This window comes from Pistacia vera, unplaced genomic scaffold (assembly GCF_008641045.1).
Source record: "Pistacia vera cultivar Batoury unplaced genomic scaffold, PisVer_v2 Contig29, whole genome shotgun sequence".
Lineage (NCBI taxonomy): Eukaryota > Viridiplantae > Streptophyta > Magnoliopsida > Sapindales > Anacardiaceae > Pistacia > Pistacia vera.
The window spans coordinates 289,304-308,308 of NW_022196101.1; the positions used below are offsets into that span (position 1 = coordinate 289,304).

At 37.4% G+C, this 19,005-nt stretch overlaps 3 protein-coding genes across 4 annotated transcripts; all 3 read left to right on the forward strand.

Moving 5' to 3' along the window:
• The first annotated feature begins 7,615 nt into the window (after window positions 1-7,615).
• LOC116134586 (probable zinc metallopeptidase EGY3, chloroplastic) lies at window positions 7,616-11,005 on the forward strand. Its single transcript, XM_031420273.1, is given in 7 exon segments — window positions 7,616-7,673; window positions 7,676-7,893; window positions 8,044-8,241; window positions 8,597-8,821; window positions 9,183-9,421; window positions 9,963-10,117; window positions 10,332-11,005. Coding segments are annotated over 7 exon segments (1,449 nt in total). The 3' UTR covers window positions 10,688-11,005.
• A 606-nt stretch (window positions 11,006-11,611) lies between these two features.
• Window positions 11,612-13,961, forward strand: LOC116134626 (F-box protein SKIP22-like). The gene has a single exon (XM_031420306.1). It carries the CDS (start codon window positions 11,730-11,732, stop codon window positions 13,314-13,316), a length of 1,587 nt encoding a protein of 528 aa, XP_031276166.1. The 5' UTR covers window positions 11,612-11,729; the 3' UTR covers window positions 13,317-13,961.
• Window positions 13,962-15,876: 1,915 nt separating this feature from the next.
• LOC116134578 (F-box protein SKIP22-like) lies at window positions 15,877-17,607 on the forward strand. Of its 2 annotated transcripts, XM_031420264.1 has the most exons (2): window positions 15,877-16,474; window positions 17,348-17,607. In XM_031420264.1, exons 1-2 carry the CDS (start codon window positions 16,122-16,124, stop codon window positions 17,406-17,408), a joined length of 414 nt encoding a protein of 137 aa, XP_031276124.1. In that variant the 5' UTR covers window positions 15,877-16,121; the 3' UTR covers window positions 17,409-17,607. The 2 variants fall into 2 exon arrangements, with proteins under 2 accessions (XP_031276124.1, XP_031276123.1); XM_031420263.1 differs by lacking the exon at window positions 17,348-17,607 and having other exon boundaries at window positions 15,889-17,266.
• The last annotated feature ends 1,398 nt before the right edge of the window (window positions 17,608-19,005 follow it).

Here is a 19,005-nt window from a genome sequence, read left to right on the forward strand (position 1 = left end):
CCCAATTGAGAAGAGCTTATCCACCTCAACCTTAAGAGCATTATAACACTTTAGGTCCATGGCTCTTCTCTTCTCGCAGACTGGCCTAACCTCATCATCGATGTTAAGTGCATGACATATTACATTCGGGTTGATCCCAACCACGTCAGCATGAGTCCATGCAAAAACATTAATATTCTGCTTGAAGAGGCTCGTTAGATCAGTAGCGAGTTGAGGGTTGAGATTGCTTCCGATTCTCAACACATGAGTTGGTTCCTTCTGGTCAACTGATACCTCAAATAGAGTCTCAACAGGACTACTATAAGAATATTCCTCTTGAACACGAGGATCTATATTATCTTCCAATAGACTTGGCTGTGGTTCGATCTTGCTGATCGTCATAGCCTGCTCAGGAATACGCATTGGCTTCCCTTTTCCTTTGCATGTCATTTACACTACTCTTACATAGTAGTCGCGAGATTCACGCTGAGACCCTTTGACCTCCTCGTACCTCGTCGGAGTGGGAAATTTCATCTTCAAATGATAGATGGAGGTGACAACTTTGAAGTTCTGAAGTAGAGGTCATCCCAGTATGCCATTAAAAGTGGACGAACAGTCTGCTACTAGAAATGATGTCATTTTGGTCACTTCGTGGGTCTCACCCAAAGTGATAAGAAGTGCAATCGTTCCCTTGAGAATCAGATGATCCCCTATAAAGTCGTAGAGGGCGATAGAGGCAGGCTTCAGATTTGAAGCCTGCATCGTCCAATTGCATTTCCTCAAATGCTCGCTGAAATAGGATGTTCACGACGCTCCTATTATCCACCAACATTTGTAGACTTCGCACTGACCTATTTTAGCCGTGACAATGAGTGCATCCTCCTAAGGATGATGCAATTGTACCATGTCTTTCTCTGAGAATGTAATCTTCTCCTCTTTGCGCACCTTAGCAGGTCGCTACGTCGTGTTTAACTCACTCACGAGGTCATGGCAAGCTTCTCGAGCATACTTCTCTTAAGCACCTCGAGAATTCCCTGAGAGGTGCAGCCCTCCAAATATAATTCCAACGAGATGTAGGCCCTTTTGACCATGATGCTTCTTCCCATCTTCCTATTGTCCTTCTCCCAAATAGGAGTTGGACCATTAACATACTCCTTGAAGTGCCCATTTTTAATGAGGTCTTCAATAGCCTACTTAAGAGCTCGGCATTCATCAGTATGGTGCCCATTTTCCCAATAGTAACGATAGTACTTTTTGCTGTTTCTTATTGAAGAGAGATTTTTCATGGGCTCTGGCTTTTTGAGCAGATTAGATTCTTCCAATTTATCCAGAATAGTTGATACTGATGCATTCAATAGAGTGTACTGATTCTTGTCGTGATCGCAACAAGGAACTTGGGTATAAAATTTCTTCGGCTCAAACCGCTGATTCTTTCCCTTTCTCTGATCGTCATTAGCCCACTTGCGATCAAGCTTTCTACTATTCTCTTACCGGTTTTCCTCCCTCCAACTAGATGCTCTGGTCGAAGGACCGGGGTCGTGGCGATTCAAGCCAACCATTGAATTTTCAATCTGAGATATCTCTCAGTGAGGTTGTAGAAGTGGGTGAGGGAAATATCATCTTCAAATTGCAGTTTCTTCCACAGGTCGATTTGCGGGCAGACTCCCGCAATAACAAGAGTTTGAACTGAATCTTTGAGTATATTAGCCACCTTATGAAGCTCCTTGTGGAACCTGTCGATATAGGACTAGTAGTACTCATTCCTCTCCTCCCGTATGTTGCTCAGATAGCTCAACGACATTGAGAACTTCCTATTAGCCTGGAAGTGTCTCAAAAATAACGAACTCATCTGCTGCTATGAGTTGATAGATATTGGCAGAAGTGATCTAAACTAGCACTTAGCATGGGCAGTCAGAGTCACTACTAAGTAGCGACATTTCGCCAAGTTGGAGATTTGGTGAAGCTCCATGAGGTCATTAAACTCATAGAGATGATCTTACGGATCAGAATTACCAGAATTCCTATCGAATGCTTGCATGTCGGACATTCTAAATCTCAACGAGAGAGTAGCAGTCAAGATTGTTGAAGAAAAGAGAGATGCCTCAACGACTTGCCCTCGCTCATTCTAATGAGCTCTAAGCTGATCCGGGGCTCGTTGTAACTCCTCAATCTGAGGAAGCGGAGCCACCTGAGGATCACTTTTCTCAATATGGGGTCGCTCCCTATGATTGCGATTGAGGAAAGACCACAAATTGGACTCTTCCTCGGCTTGGTCGGGACCTCCAGCATACCTTAACACATGCTGGCTGGAGACATGTAAAGGCACTGAATGGCTGGGGGAGTTATCCCAACCTTCGCGGTGGTCAAAACTGACCCGCGTTCGGTGGGTATTTCCCTCACGGTGATGGTCGAAACCATCATTCTGGCGATATTGGGAATCTTCATGCCGTACATTCTTATGAGGGTGCCCATGCGATGTGGTGTGAGACGGCTCATGATGTGACATACCGCCAAGTCGCAAAGCTACAGGTATTCAACCTGTTTCACGAATGGTATTCATTAGCCCTTTTGAACCTTTTGGTCTATCGACAGACACTTGCTTTCCCTTATTTTTTATGCCGTTTAGTGTGAGTGGTATGAGCTTTCACTTGTTTCCACACTTTAGCGTGACCTACAGATGTTTTTTGAGATGGTACCGCCTTATCAGAGTTAGGTGGCATGACCTGATCCAAACGATTTAGCCTTCGGCTAACCGTTTGGAGAGTATTATAAAACCTCTCCAGGTAACTCATCACAACTGGATCGAGCTGAAAGTTCTAGGGAATGTTCGCCGTGACACCTTGGGGAGTTGGAGGTACTTTAGGGGAAGTAACATCCTATACCCGGGGGATTTCCTCGTTGTTGGTGCTAGTTCACTCGGTTTCAAGACCACGAGCCATTTGTTCACAAGTAGAACTGATTGATCAAAGGTTATGAATGAAGAACGAATATGAAATCAGCCCTCCTTCTAACGCCAAACTGTTATTGCTTGATTTTGACACCAACAACTCGCACGTGCAAAGTACTGAGCTGCTCTTAGAAATTACACGTGAATGATTATGATCAGATACAAAGACTGAATAATAAATGAGAGATATGATTTTTAAAGTGGTTCGGATGTCTAAAGCGAATCCTACATCCACTATTTCTTTTACATATGAGAGATTACAAGAGGTTGCATATAGCGAACAGCGAGCAGAGGTACAACAACTGAGTATTCAGAGAGAATATCAGGTCAGTCTCTTTCTCGTAGGTTATCTTTGCTCTGAAAATAAAGATTACAATTAGAGAGCGGGTTCAGTATCAGAATCCCGAAAATCCGCAAGTGGAATTCCTCTATTTATAGTAGAGAAATTCAAGGTAATGATCACGAATCTGCAAGTGGGTAGGTGTCGTACAAGTCTTTTTTTGCCTCCTATTGACTGATAACTTAGGAAATATCCTTAAATTACGTAGGGCTTGGACAAGTGTACGACCCTCAATCACTCATAGACAAAACCTGAATCTGCCAAGTTGATGACAACTATATTCTTTCTATCATGAAGTAACATAACAGCTCCTAGACGGCATAAAATCTTCTTGAACTCTGATTGGTACTTGCTGACGTAGAGTACCATCAATCCTATTTTTTAGGAATAATAATTTGTAAAAGAAGATACACTTTATTATGGAAGTTTTCAAAACTGTACATATTTTAATTACAGTGCTACAAGTAAATTTTCAGTTCGCCTGGATTTGAAGAAGCTATAAATTAAAAAAATAAGTGATAAAATCCACTGTTTAACACGATAAAATTACCAGAATTAATCAGACTGATCTTGATCTATCTCCTATTCTGCACCACTATTAATTGCTACTTGTCCTCATAGATACCCTCGCTAAAATATGAGGAATAGCTTTTGGCTTTTGTGAAAAGTCTCAACTATTTTAGAAAGCTTTTTTGCCTTGTTTAGTTAGGAAATAATATATTTTTAAGGCATTAATTATGTGTAAATTTTATCTCAAATTCTCAATTATTCAATTTTTAATCTTTCAAGTATGACGTATTGTAGTTGTAGTCATGCACAAATCATGCCACTCTTCTTGGTGTAAATACATTTTCTGATCATTCAACAATAACATAAACAAAAATTATCATGAATATTAATCCCATTAATTTCATGAATTACTCATTGTTTTTTTTTTTCTTTTTTATGAACAGGGTGTCTATGCTAGTTTATATATCCTTCAACTAATCTTTCATGATTCTAGAACTATCCACCTATAAGAGCTTTAGTGGTTACCTCTATTAGCAACTAAAGAATTATTCAAACTTAAAATTAGAATTTCTTAAGTAATACACTCAAAAGTTTCTATTAAACCACTTTGTCATCCAGAGATTGCTTGAATTACCCATTCTCAAGTGTTGACCTACAAAAACATTTTTGAATCATTGTATGTTTTAGGTTTATTTATGTACTCTAAAACTATATGTTTATATCATTCCAAATCAACTGAAGAATCTAAAACTTTATGTTTATATCATTCCAAAACAACTGAAGAATCTATATTTATATACTCTAAAACTTTCATGATTCTAGAACTATCCACCTATAAAAGCTTTAATGGCTACCTCTATTAGCAACTGAAAAATGATTCAAACTCAAAATCAGAATCTCTTAAGTAATACACTCAAACGTCTCTATTAAACCACTTAGTCATCCAGAGATAGCTTGAATTACCCATTCTCAAGTGTTGACCTACAAAAACATTTTTGAATCATTGTATGTTTTAGGTTTATTTATATACTCTAAAACTATACGTTTATATCATTCCAAATCAAATTTGACAGGAAGATCATGTGTGATTTATAATATAATAATTTTGGTATTATTAGATAATACTATACCATAATTATCCCAAAGTCATAACTTATGTTATTGTTTAGACATAATCAAAGAAATTTTAACCACTATTAGGTGATTGAGTCGTCGACTAAAACTTTTGGGTACGTAAAGACACCTCCTATCATAGAAAGAAAAAAAGAAAAAAAAAAGTAGGAAATGCCTTTACAACAATGACTACTGCTTGTGCAATGATACCTCTCTAGCTACAACAACTGGATCACAAATTCACAATACAAGACTCATAAATGACCCAACTAAGGGGGTGTTTGTCTGAGCTTATGAAAATAAGCAACAAGTGCTTATAAGCTAATATTTTAGCTTATAAGCATTTAAAATTTTAAGCAATTACGTGTTTGGTTAAAGTACTTATAAGTGACTGATAAATAGTTGACGTATTTGGTAAAATATAGCTTATAAGTACATTTTATTATAAAATAGTTAAAAAGGGTACTATATTAAACAAGAGTATACTATAAAATTTTAAAATTAAATAAAGATAATGTGGTAATATACTTGATCAAACTATCTTATAAGCAAAAAAAAAAAAAAAAAAAAATTCAACTTATGAGCTCAAAAAAGTTATAAACAAACAAATCAGCTTAATTTTAGAGTTTATAAACCAGTTTGACCCGCTTATAAGCTTATATAAACAGAATTTAGCCGCAACAGCAAAAGCAGGAAGTCATGAACTCTTATTCCAAAGTGTCCAAAACAACATAAAGGAACTCTTGGTCAGACTCGGAAGAGGTTTGTTCAAATATGCCTTATCAAAACTTCATTATTTTAATCTTGTAATTAACATATAAACTTCACCTCAGATGACTAAGTTATGTGAGTGATTAAGTTAGAAAAATTGTTAATGTCTTTCAATAATTTAATTGAGTAGAAAAATTGTTAATGTCTTTCAATAATTTAATTGAGTAGAAAAATTGAATCTTAAACTGTAATTTTTTCAACATCATCAACTATATCCTATAAGACCCTACAATATCCCAAATAAAATCAAAGACCAAAACCAAATCCTAATTGGAAATCTTCTCATTTTTCAACCACACAAAATTCCATCTGTGTCATGATTTAGATTTCATGTGGGTCTTATAAACTTTGTCATCACTGCCAACAATCCATCCATCTGTAACACTTCTCCAACTTTCTAGACAAGTCCCTCCCCTTTCAAATCTCCGTCGTCATCATGTCCTCTCTAACTCTAACACAGCTCACGTCATTGGTAAACTGCTTCAATGGCCACCCTCTTCATTTTTTCACATGCACCATTGTCTCATCTTTCATGCTCTCTCAAAAACACAACCAAGAACCAAACCAAGAAACATTCATTTTCANTTAGGTTTACTAATTTAACTAAAGACCCTAAAAAATAACAAAAACACCCCCACCACCTGCAGTGTCAGATTCCGGCCACCACCGCCGGAATCTGGTCGGAAAATTTCGTTACGGCACAGACTTGTCGGATCTGTGCCGTAACACGTTGTTATGGCCTTTTCCGGCCAGATCCACCATGGATCTGGCCGGAAAAGGCCAGATCTACGGTCTGTTATGGCCGTCGACGGCCGGAAAAGGCCAAACGAGGGCCATCTTTGACCGAAAACGACGGCCATTTATTTGGCCGTCAGCTCTGGCCTTTTCCGGCCAGATCCGTGGTGGATCTGGCCGGAAAAGGCCACAGCGGTGAACTTCCGGCCATTTCTGGTCGGAAGTTAGGCCGTTGTACAGATTCCGGCTATCACCGACGGTGGTTGCCGGAATCTGACAAGTTGGGTTGATGGGGGTGTTTTTGTTAATTTTTAAACTTTTTTTTCAGGGGGTATTTAGTGAAATTAATAACCTTATGGGGTAATAGTAATTAAAAAATAGGGTAATATTTTTAGAAATATGTACCAACGCTATTTGGAAAATAGGATCCAGAATAGGGATAAAAATATTAAACCAAACGCATACGTTAATGTCTTTCAATAATTTAATGAGTAGAAAAATTGTTAATGTCTTTCAATAATTTAATTGAGTAGAAAAATTGAATCTTAAACTGTAATTTTTTCAACATCATCAACTATATTCTATAAGACCTACAATATCCAAATAAAATCAAGACCAAAACCAAATCCTAATTGGAAATCTTCTCATTTTTCACCCACACAATTCCATCTGTGTCATGATTTAGATTCATGTGGGTTTATAAACTTTGTCATCACTTCAACAATCCATCCATCTGTAACACTTCTCCAACTTTAGACAAGTCCTTCCCCTTTCAAATCTCCGTCGTCATCATGTCTCTCAACTCTAACACAGCTCACGTCATTGGTAAACTGCTTAATGGCCACCCTCTCATTTTTTCACGTGCACCATTGTATCTTTCATGCTCTCTCAAAAACACAACCAAGAAAAAATTCATTTTCAAGGCAACGTGTTTATCTTTCACCAAACACCCATTTGGCCAAAAGAGTGGAAGGAAACTTGTTAAGTATGCTTAAAGAAGAGCAAGAAAGTGAACAAACTTCCACTTTTCTCTGTTGCAGTGGCAGATGAAAAGCAGTGGAAACAATTTTTTTTTTTCTTTTTTTTTTTTTGGTGGGGGGGGGGGGTGTGTGTGGGTGGTGTTTTTTTTTTTTGGTGGGTTAGTGGGGGGGTGGGTTTTTTGGGGGGGTTGTTGGGGTGGGGGGCGGTTTGGGGGCCGGGGAGGGGGGGTGGGGGAAGGAATGGAGGCTAGTAAAGAAAGTGAAGACACTTGCGGAGCAGCAGAAATGGACTGGAAAACGGTGAGGATTTCAAGAAGGTCATGGGGAACCCTTCCATTGAAGCAGCCATAAAGCTGGAGAAGAAAAGGGCTGATAGGAAGCTAAAAGAACTTGATAGGGAGAATGGTGGCAACCCACTTGTGGGATTGTTCAATAGATTTGTTAGAGAAAATTTGAGTAAAGAGAAAGAGAGGCTGGAGAAGGCTGAGGAGACTTTTAAGGCTCTTGACCTCAACAAGGTGATTTATTTATTTATTGCTAAAGCATATTTTGATTCTGTCTGATTATGTCAAAAAGAAACTGGATTATGACATTTTCAGTCCTTTATAAACTCCAAGTTTGCATCAAAAGACTAAGATATAATCATTTGTACGATTTTGATATGGCAGTTGAAGAGCTGTTTCGGATTTGATACATTTTTTGCTACGGACGTTAGAAGGTTTGGAGATGGAGGTATTTTTATTGGAAATTTGAGGAAACCTATTGAAGAGGTCATTCCCAAACTGGAGAAAAAATTGTCTGAAGCAGCAGGAAGGGAGATTGTTGTATGGTTTATGGAGGAAAAGACAAATGACATCACAAAGCAGGTCCTTGATTATGGCTTGATGCTTTAGTTTTGCTAAATGATATGTTGTGTAGTTAGATTTTAGAATGCCATATAGTAAAGGTTCTTGCAGTTTATTATCAAAGTAATTAGATCATCCACCCAATACTCAGGCTATTAATTTTTGCTTGTTGAAGGAGTGATTTTACTTGACTTTGTGCTGAAATAACCTGCTTACTAATTAAATGTCTAATCATTGTTGTGCATATATAAATTATATATGATTCCCTTGCTATGTTTTCTTCTCTACATTCTAAATTAATTTTTTTTTTTTCTTTCTGAAAGAACATGTTTTAGTTCTTTATGACCCTACGATTCACAGTGTTTTGTTGTTCAAGGCTTGTGTGGTGCAACCAAAAGCAGAAATGGATCTCCAGTTTGAGTCAACTAAGCTGAGCACTCCTTGGGGTTATGTTAGCGCGATTGTTCTGTCTGTTGCAACTTTTGGGACTATAGCTTTAATGAGTGGCTTCTTCCTCAAACCTGATGCTACATTTGATGACTACCTAGCTAACGTTGTGCCTCTCTTTGGTGGCTTCATTTCCATTTTGGGAGTATCTGAGGTATGTTCTCTTGTGGTTGCTACCAAACTCATCCTTCATTTATCGGTATTCTATCATCTGGATTCAGAGTTATCTGGACATTTTAAAAATAGCATCTGCTTTCATTCTTGAATCAAGTGACTTTAACTGCAATTTTCTTTTTTGCTAATACATGGCTACTGTTTATTTTTTGGATAATTATTACTAAAACTGCATGGTTTGGCCATTAGGTCCTGTTGTTTGTCCGTTTGAAAATTGCATAGAAGTGTGATTCCTTTGTAGATTGTGGCAACATTTATGTCCAATATTACAGAAACTTTCTTGCAAAAACTGCCGCCTTCAAGTAAAATATACTGAAGGCTATATATTTTGTGTTTTGCAGATAGCCACAAGGGTCACAGCAGTTCATTATGGTGTTAAATTAAGCCCGTCTTTTCTTGTACCATCCAATTGGACAGGGTGCTTGGGGGTGATGAACAATTATGAGTCATTGCTTCCAAACAAGAAGGCTCTTTTTGACATTCCTGTGGCTCGTACAGCTAGTGCATATTTGACATCACTGGTACTTGCAATTGCTGCTTTTGTGTCTGATGGTGGCTTCAATGGTGGTGATAATGCATTGTAAGTTTTCTATGGCTGCCTTCAAGTAAAATTTTTCTGTTCTGAAAAGCCGAGAATGAGGAATGCAGAATTTGTTTGTTGGAATCAAATTTGTTCAGCTCTAGTTTCTGTTAGTATTAAAATTCCTAGATAATATCAATCACTATAAAAAACAGTTTGGAGTTACTGGAATTTACGCATTTGCAAGCAAGTGTTAATCAAAAGTGGATCAGCTCTCCAGCAACTTTGCCTATTCTGATTTTTGTTAGTGCAAGTATGGGTCAATCTTGGTTAAATCTTAGAGTTTGAGGCATGTTAATCTATCAGAGCGTGCAGTGTAGATAGAATCATGTTTATTAAATATATGATGTTACTCTAATAATATTTTAAGAAGTCACATGTACCCTATTTGATACATGCCAACTTAAGCTAGAAATTTCATCAATGCGTATAAAGTTTGTTGTGCCATTTGACTAATTCAACATTTTCCAAATTTTGGACATAAATGAATTCTATATACATTGTATGCTTACAATTAGTTTATTCTGTTATTTCTTTGCAGGTATATAAGACCTCAGTTTTTCTATAACAATCCCTTGCTTTCATTCATCCAATATGTTATTGGACCTTATACGGATGACCTTGGGAATGTATTGCCTTATGCAGTGGAAGGTGTCGGAGTTCCTTGTGATCCTCTTGCTTTTGCTGGACTTTTAGGTGAGTTTAATGGCCTCTTTATTCTAAGCTATTGACTTTACATTCTGTTTACATATGAATATGTATTTGCTGATCTTCTTGGCCTCATTGTTTGGACTGCCATTTTCTCTGCTGAATAAGTTTGAGCAGCCGTTTTGTGCAATTTTTGGCATTCCACATAATCAAACCCAGCAACACTCATCTGTACCGTGACCCTGACTTCTTCCTTCTGCAGGAATGGTTGTCACTTCATTGAACTTATTGCCATGTGGGAGACTTGAAGGAGGTCGCATTGCCCAAGCAATGTTCGGTAGAAGCACTGCTACTTTGTTATCATTTGCCACATCACTGTTGCTTGGCATCGGTGGTCTGAGTGGAAGTGTACTTTGTTTGGCATGGGGATTATTTGCAACCTTCTTCCGTGGTGGGGAAGAAATACCCGCAAAGGATGAGATCACCCCATTGGGAGACAACAGGTATGCTTGGGGCTTTGTCCTTGGCCTTATCTGTTTCCTGACTCTTTTCCCCAACGGAGGAGGGACATTCAACAGTTCATTTCTCAGTGATCCGTTTTTCCGGGGCGATTTGTAAATGTATGTATAGTTACTTATAGCATCGACTGTATACATATTTTGTTTACTCATATTAGTTGGTTAATGAAACATTTCCTATCAATCCCATAACTTTTCTCTTAGAAAAAAAAAAAAAAAAAGGGGCAGGAGATCAGGATCTTAGTTTCTGGTTACCACCCAGTTTGGGTGAAAAAATTGTGGAACAGCCAGATTTGTGTAACTACAAAAACAGACATCTGGGATAAGTCCCTTTTTTATATTTGCTGTTCAATCTCCATTGAGTGATAACAATTTTTTATCATTTTTCAATATGTACTGGTTATATGTCAATTTTAATGGGAGCTTTGCTGTCTACTTGTAATTATATTTATGCACTTCAAATTTGGACTGGTGTTACCAATTGAGTATGTTTGCAACAAGGAGCTTAAGAGAAAAAGCATTGTTCAAAGTTACGTCTAAGCGATATTAACTTATTTCCGTAGCCTTGTTCAAGATTTTATTGTCATTGGTAGTGCCTGCACTTGGCAAAATGTTGCTATTGTTCAGCATTATTCTTTCTTAGCTAGTCTAGTAACATTGCTGGTTTTTTACTGCAATACTGAAAGAAACATTGCCAAGTGCAAGATATTTTATTTTATTTTTTTTCAATTTTTTTTTAATGTTCTAGTGTTTATCTAGAATTTTCTAGATTTGTTTGGGCAATTTTGTCATTTTCTAGTCAAAATCATTTGATATTAGTATACCTATATGGTTTATTTCAAAATGCATTTTTATTGAAAAGAATTATATCCCTCAAAATTATTAAAAACCACTCTTAAAAATCCTTATAAATGATTAAAAAATCTTATTAGGATATCTAATACTTTTTAATATCTGCCTAGAAATAACTGAAACGTGGCTAAATCCGAGGGGAAGTAGTGTCTATCTAGTGTGTAACAAAACAGTACCGCTGCTTCTCTGTATCTTAGAAGCCAAGCAAACTTACTTTCTGTTTTACAAGTTGCTTCATTCTTCATTCTTCAATATTTTTCTTTCTTCATTCACCCTCAATCACCATCATCATGAAACTCAGAATTAGATCTCTTGAATCCAGAGAAACCCGGAGACTTGAAATCCCCTCCGATTGCACTCTCCAACAACTCAAACAAATTCTCTCACAATCCATCTCTTCATTTCCTTCTTCTCTTCATCTCTCTCTCAACAGAAAGGACGAGCTCATTGCTCCATCGCCTGAGGCGTCTGTCGAATCCCTCGGTCTCACGTCCGGGGACCTTATCTATTACTCTCTTAACCCCTCGGCTTTTGTTTCTCTACAAGAGACTGCCACTCCAGAACTACCTCAAACCCTAGTTCCATATCAACAGGAATCCAAACCCAAAGAGCATGCTATTGCTCAAGATAATGAAAACGAAAACCCACCTGCCCGATTGGACACACAAGAAAACCCAGTTGTAGAATCAATAGAAATTAAGGGAACCGGTTTAAATTCAGAAGAAACCATGTCGACAGATCATGATTTTTCTCTAGAAAATCAAGATATATCTGTTGATGAAACCCATAATGTTGAAGGGGCCCCACAATCGCAAGAATTTCCCATGGATATTGATGTGGATGGCAAGAGAACTTCCGAGCCATGTTTTTTAAGGAGAGTGCTGAGAGAAGAACCAGGTGATGGTGCAAGTGCTCACAAGCTCGTTGTCATTGCGGTTCATGCGATTTTGTTAGAGTCTGGCTTTGTTGGGCTTGATTTGGCGTCTGGTAAGAAAATTGACCGGTTGCGATTACCCAGTGAGTGGCCTTCAACAGCAGTTACAATGTCTCTTTGGTATACTCTTCCAGAAATTTTGAATAACAATGCTAATAATGTGATTGAATCTATTGTTTTGAAGTTTCAAAGCTTAGGACATTTTGTTAATGTTTATGGTTGTTTAGTTAGGGGTGATTCTGGGTTGCATAGGGTGTGCTTGAATGAATCTAAGTTTGCACCTATTATCGATTTAGTGTGGACTCAGAATGGTAAGTTGGATGGTAAAGATGAATCTAAGAATTCGTGCCCTGAAATGGAAGTTTTTGAATTTTGGAAGATGGTGAAGGATGGACTTGCTTTGCCATTATTGATAGACCTTTGCGAAAAGACTGGGCTAAGTCTTCCAGCATGTTTGATGCGTCTCCCAACGGAACTGAAGATTAAGATTTTGGAGTGTCTGCCTGGTGTTGATATTGCGAAGATGGGATGTGTATGTTCGGAAATTCGGTACTTGGCATCGAATAACGATTTATGGGAGAAAAAGTTTGTAGAGGAGTTTGGAGATCAACCATATGCACCTGGAATATGCAGCTGGAAAGGTAGGTTTGCTTGCTATTGGGATTCTAACAAGAAGAAACAGAGGGTGATTCCGCCATGGTATCCTTCCGTGGCAAGGCCTTTTCACATCCCGTTTATAAGAGATCCTTATCCACTTGGAATTCCTCCAATGATAGGTGGTGACCATGAGCGCTTGCCTTCTGGCATACCCTTTCCTTTTGGACAGCCCAGTGTCCCCAGCCACCCGCCTTTTTTACCTTTTGCTGGGAGGCGGAGTCCGCCTTTTTTTCGTTTTGCTGGGAGGCGGAGTTTTTCTCCAAATTGTAATTTGGGAGATACTTGAGGTATCTTTTGGTTTGCACTGAATGCCCAAATTTAATTATGTTGGAGGTGTCTTAAACAGATGTTATATATTGGATTTATTTTAGTAAAATTCTTGCTAGGTTTGCTAGTACAGTTAAGATGGTCGGAGTGTAAAAGAGGCTAAATGCCAGTAGCCTTTTTATGCTTACTTAATGGATAAACTGTTGGTTGCTACTGAGACTTTTCTGACAGAGAGTTGTTACCTCGGTTTTGGTAGAATCTGGTGCAAATTTGAGTTTACAGTTGTATAAATGGTAATTGTTCTTTGTTGCATTGCTAACATATTGCATTTTAGTTCAGGATGTTACAATTTCAGAAGTGAATCTGTGTGGACACTTCCATGTTAAAGCTAATGACAGATTGAATTTTGACACACTTCACAATATCTGCATGTTACCCTTCTTCTGGAGCTGTTGGGTTTTTTTAGGCTAAATAGATGGGGAAGTGTGTGTTGGATAAATAAGAGTCACGGCATGTCAGTTAGATTGGATGATTTATGGTCATACTTTTGGTTTTATAATGTTCTTTTAATCCAAGTCTACTGGGGTTTTGATAATTCATAGTGTTAGCACATGTTGGTAGGCTTTTTATTTACATCACTTGTATGTTGATAAAGTTTCTAATAAAATTTCCATGTCCATTGCTAGTCCACTCCAATCCACTACCCCTACCCCTACCCCTACCCCGAGAAAGAAAAAGAGAAAGATACACAGCAAAAATAAATAAATAAATAAATAAAGTTCGAGACAATTGAATTTCATTTTTGTTTGTGAAGCTCACTTAAGGAGTGTTGATTAACCGTTCCTTCGGTCTTTTCTTTTGTGGGAATGTGGTTGGATGTATTGCTCACTAGAGTGTCTCTCTTCAAATTAACTAAATGGGGGAAGGGCCATGATCTTGAAGTAACTGGAATATCAGTGAATTTTCATGTTTGCTGCATGCTAAACATGAAAATTCACAAACAAAAATGAAATTCATAAAATCAAGCAAGGATTCGTAAGGAGAATACCTCTCTTGTTCTTTGATTCCAAGATGACCTTTCTCTTGTTATACCAGACTGCCATGCTTAGGGCTAGTGTTTATATTACAGAATTATAACTTCTGCCAGAGCTTTACGAGCTTACCCTGTTTTCTGTCTTCTCTTGTTTAGTAATCCTCTGACTAACATTTTTACAGCATATTTGTGGCAAAAAAATCAGATTTTTTCTTTTCACATAATGTTGGTTTTTAGACCTTTTGTCCCTAGATAGTATCCATATCTGCCTGTGGCATTAGTTCTCTAATAATTTTGAGATTGTGTCCAAACTTGATACTTAACTGTATATTGTGCTGCAATTTTATACCATTACATTTCTTATGATATTTACTAGGTGAGGAAGTGTGTGATTGAGTACTTGCAGATTTGCTAAATGAGGGGGCAACAAGTTGTAGGTATTATTTAATGCCACAGATTTTTGCTTTTGCTGTGATCCTAATCTATTTACCTGGCTTGGTAAAAGCTTAGTTTCTTAGGACTCTTGGTACATAGTAAATCAAAGTGGATGTTGAGCTTGTTAGTTCCCTATGATGTGTAAGATTTCACCTCCCAGTGGCTTTACACATTGATAAAAACCATATATGATAATAGTTAAATTAACAAATAAATAACCGAGGTTCTCAAATTGTAACTTCCGGTTGATCCTGCTGAATACATCATGGTATTGAGTTATGTTTTCACTGGGAAGCACTAACCTTTCTGTCACAAAATCCTGTGTCAGTAGTATGTTTGATGTCATCTGCTATTGATATTAGGTATGTCGAAATTTAAGAGCAAGAGGGAGGAAATTTTGTGATCAGTGTTTGAGAAATGCCTACTCAATATTCTTCAACAGTGGCACCTTTTCTTTCCAAGTTTTCGGATAAATTGTTTCTTGCAACTAAGGTGGGATGAAGTGATGTGGATGCATTATTTGCTTCACAACCAGTGTTTTGGAATTCTTTCTGTTCTAGTCAGTGAACAAACATATCCCATCTTACTAGCCACGCATCTTAACTTGTGAAAAATGGGCTGCAAAATTATACAGAGAAATCAACCTTATGTTCAAATAAGGGAAGATTTTACATTTTTACATCATCATTGCAGCTAAAATTTGCTGATTATGTTTTGTATATGATTACTTTTAAATGACATTTATTCCCTGTAAACGTTGTAACTTTGCATTATGAATTCTACTGCAATATATGACCATGCAGATTATAAACATATTAACTTTATTTTGAGATAAACTATATGAGTAAAATGGAGGGGAAACAAGCAGTTGATGTTATTTATTTAGTATATTATAACCATCAACTGTAAACAAATCAACAGCGTAGATATCCCTTTTTAACTGCACGCATCATTTGGGTTGGGCCATGCTTTTACTGGGAAATTAGGAATAATATGCCTGCACAAATTCAAGGTCACTGTCAGGGTAACTGGCAGGAAATTTTCAATCAAGGTGGGTCACACTTTTTAATTGAATATTCTTCCATTCCATGGACTTACTCCTCTTCTAAGGTTTGCTTTAGCCTTTAAGTTCAACCCTTCTTGTTCATTTTGTCAAAGACAAAATAATGGTCTTTCCTTCTTTTCCAAATTTTATCCCACTTGTTCTTTTTTATTCATTCTAGTAACAGTGTTTTCTTGGACTAATCAGAGTTCTAGATCATAACGAAAGCTCGGATTCTGCAAAAAAACAAAAAGACCTGATAATCCGAAAACGCTTGTACCCTGAAGAAGATTTTCTCAAACATCGAAGCCAAAATGTATGACTCTGACCCAATACAACAGCAAGACCTTTTTTCTTCTGATACCGACGACTGTGAAGCTTTGTCATCAGATGATGAAGCCTCATCATCAACCTCGGAAGTTGATGATTTTGTACTTGTTAGTTCACCACCCAAGTTACCTCCCGCTATGTCTTCCACCATGTCTTTTATGAAAAAGGTTTACAAGGAAGAAGTGGGCAATCTAGCAGATGATTTCAAACTTTTGACTGTAGGCATTCATGCCATAATGTTACAGTCTGGATTTGTTTGTTTTGATCCTGATTCAGGAAACAAGATCGATGGGTTTCGACTTCCGAATAATTGGGATAATAAGTATTCTTCCACCAGGTATTTATGTTACACTGTCCCTGAACTTTTGGATCTTGGTTTTATTGCAGTAGAGAGAGTTGTTTTGAGGTTTCAAAACACAGAGGACTGTGTTAATATACATGGTTCTTTATCTGACAAAGAATCTGTGGAGCATCATCTAATTCTAAATCTAAACCGATTTGTTATCCCTTTAGATTTGGCTTTTGTGAACTGTGATATGATCGAGGCAAGGATTAAAATCCATGGTTCTTCTTCTGATCAATATCCTGAAAATGAAATTTTTGAGTTTCATAAACTTGTGAATGATGCCCTTGTGTATCCTCTCTTAATTGATCTCCATGAGAGGGCCGGTTTGGTTCTTCCACCTTGCTTCATGCGTTTACCTGTCGAAATTAAATTCAAGATTGTGGAGTTACTTGATGGAGTTGATATTGCAAGGTTGGCCTGTGTTTGTTCAGAACTGAGGAATTTGACTTCTGATGATGATTTGTGGAAACGAAAGTTTATAAAAGATTTTAGGATTTTTCAACCAATAGTTGTACCACCATTGATGGGGTGTTGGAAAAAATTTTATGCTTCTACTTGGAAGGTGTCCATTCATCGATCTGGATTCAGCAGGAATCTATTGAGGCGCTCTTAGCCAAGAATGCCTTCGTTCTTCCTTAATCCAGAGGAATTGTGTTAGTAGCTTCATCCGGATTCAAGATTAATTAGTTTGGTTTGTAAATTTCTTAATGTAATAAATGTAGGGATCCAGACCTCCGATCATGTTTCGATAGTAATTGACATTCCAGCACTTTATTTATGCTAGTTAACTAGTAACAAATTTTGGAGTTTGATCCCCTTCATCAGCAGATAAAGATTATTGTTTTCTATTTTAAAAAATTGCAGGGTTTGGCGAGGAGCTCCAATTTCAAGGCATTGGAGATTTCTGGAATCCGTCTTTTGTTAGAATTTAGACTGCTTGTAACTTCTCCCTTAATTACTTATTTCATAATCTACACTCTAAAATGTGTTTGGTAAACTAATTTCAAAAAGTGATTATGTTATAAGTTGATTGTGAAATAATCTATTTTTATAAGAGGATTCCAAAAATAGTTTTTGTTATTTTTTTTATTTTAAAAGCTGATTTGAGTGTTTAATTAAAAAAAGAAGTGGTACAGTTTAAAACGAGCAGAATTCCGGTGACTTGGGGCCATGGGAGTAACCATTTATTTTTTTATTATATATTTTTTCTGTTTTCTAATTGTTTTTATTTTTTATCTTCATCAATTAATAAGATTTTGAATAAATTTATTTTCACGTCTCTTTTCAGTTAAAACAATGAAACACTACTAAAGTTTTCACAAATAGTAGGGGGTCTAGAGCTACTAGAGGGGGTTTATTAGATTTAGACTATACCTTAGAGGGTTTAGAGTAATTTTCTCTTATTTAAAACAGTGGTTCAGTCGGGAAATATCATAGGGATTTTGTCTTAGACATTCTATGTTAAATGCAATGTTTTAAAACCTGATCTGACTTGTTGATTTAATCAGTTTGACCAAGAACGGCCACTGAGTCAGGCTGGGCCAGCCTTAAATCGGGGTGTGAGTTCACTGAGTATGACCCGCGATTGGACTAAGGTTTTATAGCAAACCGTCGGTCCAATCATTTTGGGGGAAAACCAGTGAATCAAAATTCAGATCACGACGACTTTTGGCTGATGTTTGACAAGCAAACATGAATCGGGTTAAGGGGTTTTGAAGGGTGGATCATGGTGAGTCGGAAGGTGGTGTCCGATTAAGTTTTAGTCGTCGAATCATTAATTTGGCCAAGAAACAGCAAAACCCTAACTTCTAATTACGTCGATTGGTGGTGGCAATGGCTTGGGACTTTGGGGTTTTGTAGGGGAGTAGCCAGTGAGTTTAAGGTGGTGGTGGTTGGAGTTTTCGTCGCTCGAAACCACCAAAGTCAACAAATAAAAGTCGACTGAGCTATTGCTATGGTCGACGACAGCGAGTGATAGGAGGGCAGGGGATGAAGGGTATATTTTGAGAGGAACAGTGGGGATTCCAGTGTGGGTGACAGGTTGATTTTGGGTGAGAAAACAACTGAAAAAGGGGGAAAAAAAGGCTAGCATCGACGCGTGCTAGTGCGGCGAAAACAATCACCATGCTAACATGTGCTGATATAAAAATTTTGAATTTTTTTTATGTGACACATCACTGGTTTGACCCATTGGTCAAACTGGTTAAACCGTCAACCCGAGACCCGAACACTTTGCCGGTTTAGCTCCAAGTTGATATTAAAACATTGGTAAAATGTATAGTTAGTGTTTTTGTATGGAATTAGAGAATCCAAGAGTCAGGGAATAAATTTTTCATTATACTTCTTATTCTCTTTCATAAATAAAAATATCAGCTTCGAATAAGAATCTTTATACAAAATTACAAATAGATAAGTTATTCAAAACAAACTAATGATATTTGAAAACGTTTTACTTAATCTTTTAACAACCAACCCAGGATGAAACCCAACAAAGTTGTCGAGTCTTGGGTTGACCGGTTCAG

Bases quoted from the DNA above. Each gene is read 5' to 3' on its own strand.
- LOC116134626 (XM_031420306.1), top strand. From the start codon at position 11,730: ATGAAACTCAGAATTAGATCTCTTGAATCCAGAGAAACCCGGAGACTT.
- LOC116134578 (XM_031420263.1), top strand. From the start codon at position 16,122: ATGTATGACTCTGACCCAATACAACAGCAAGACCTTTTTTCTTCTGAT.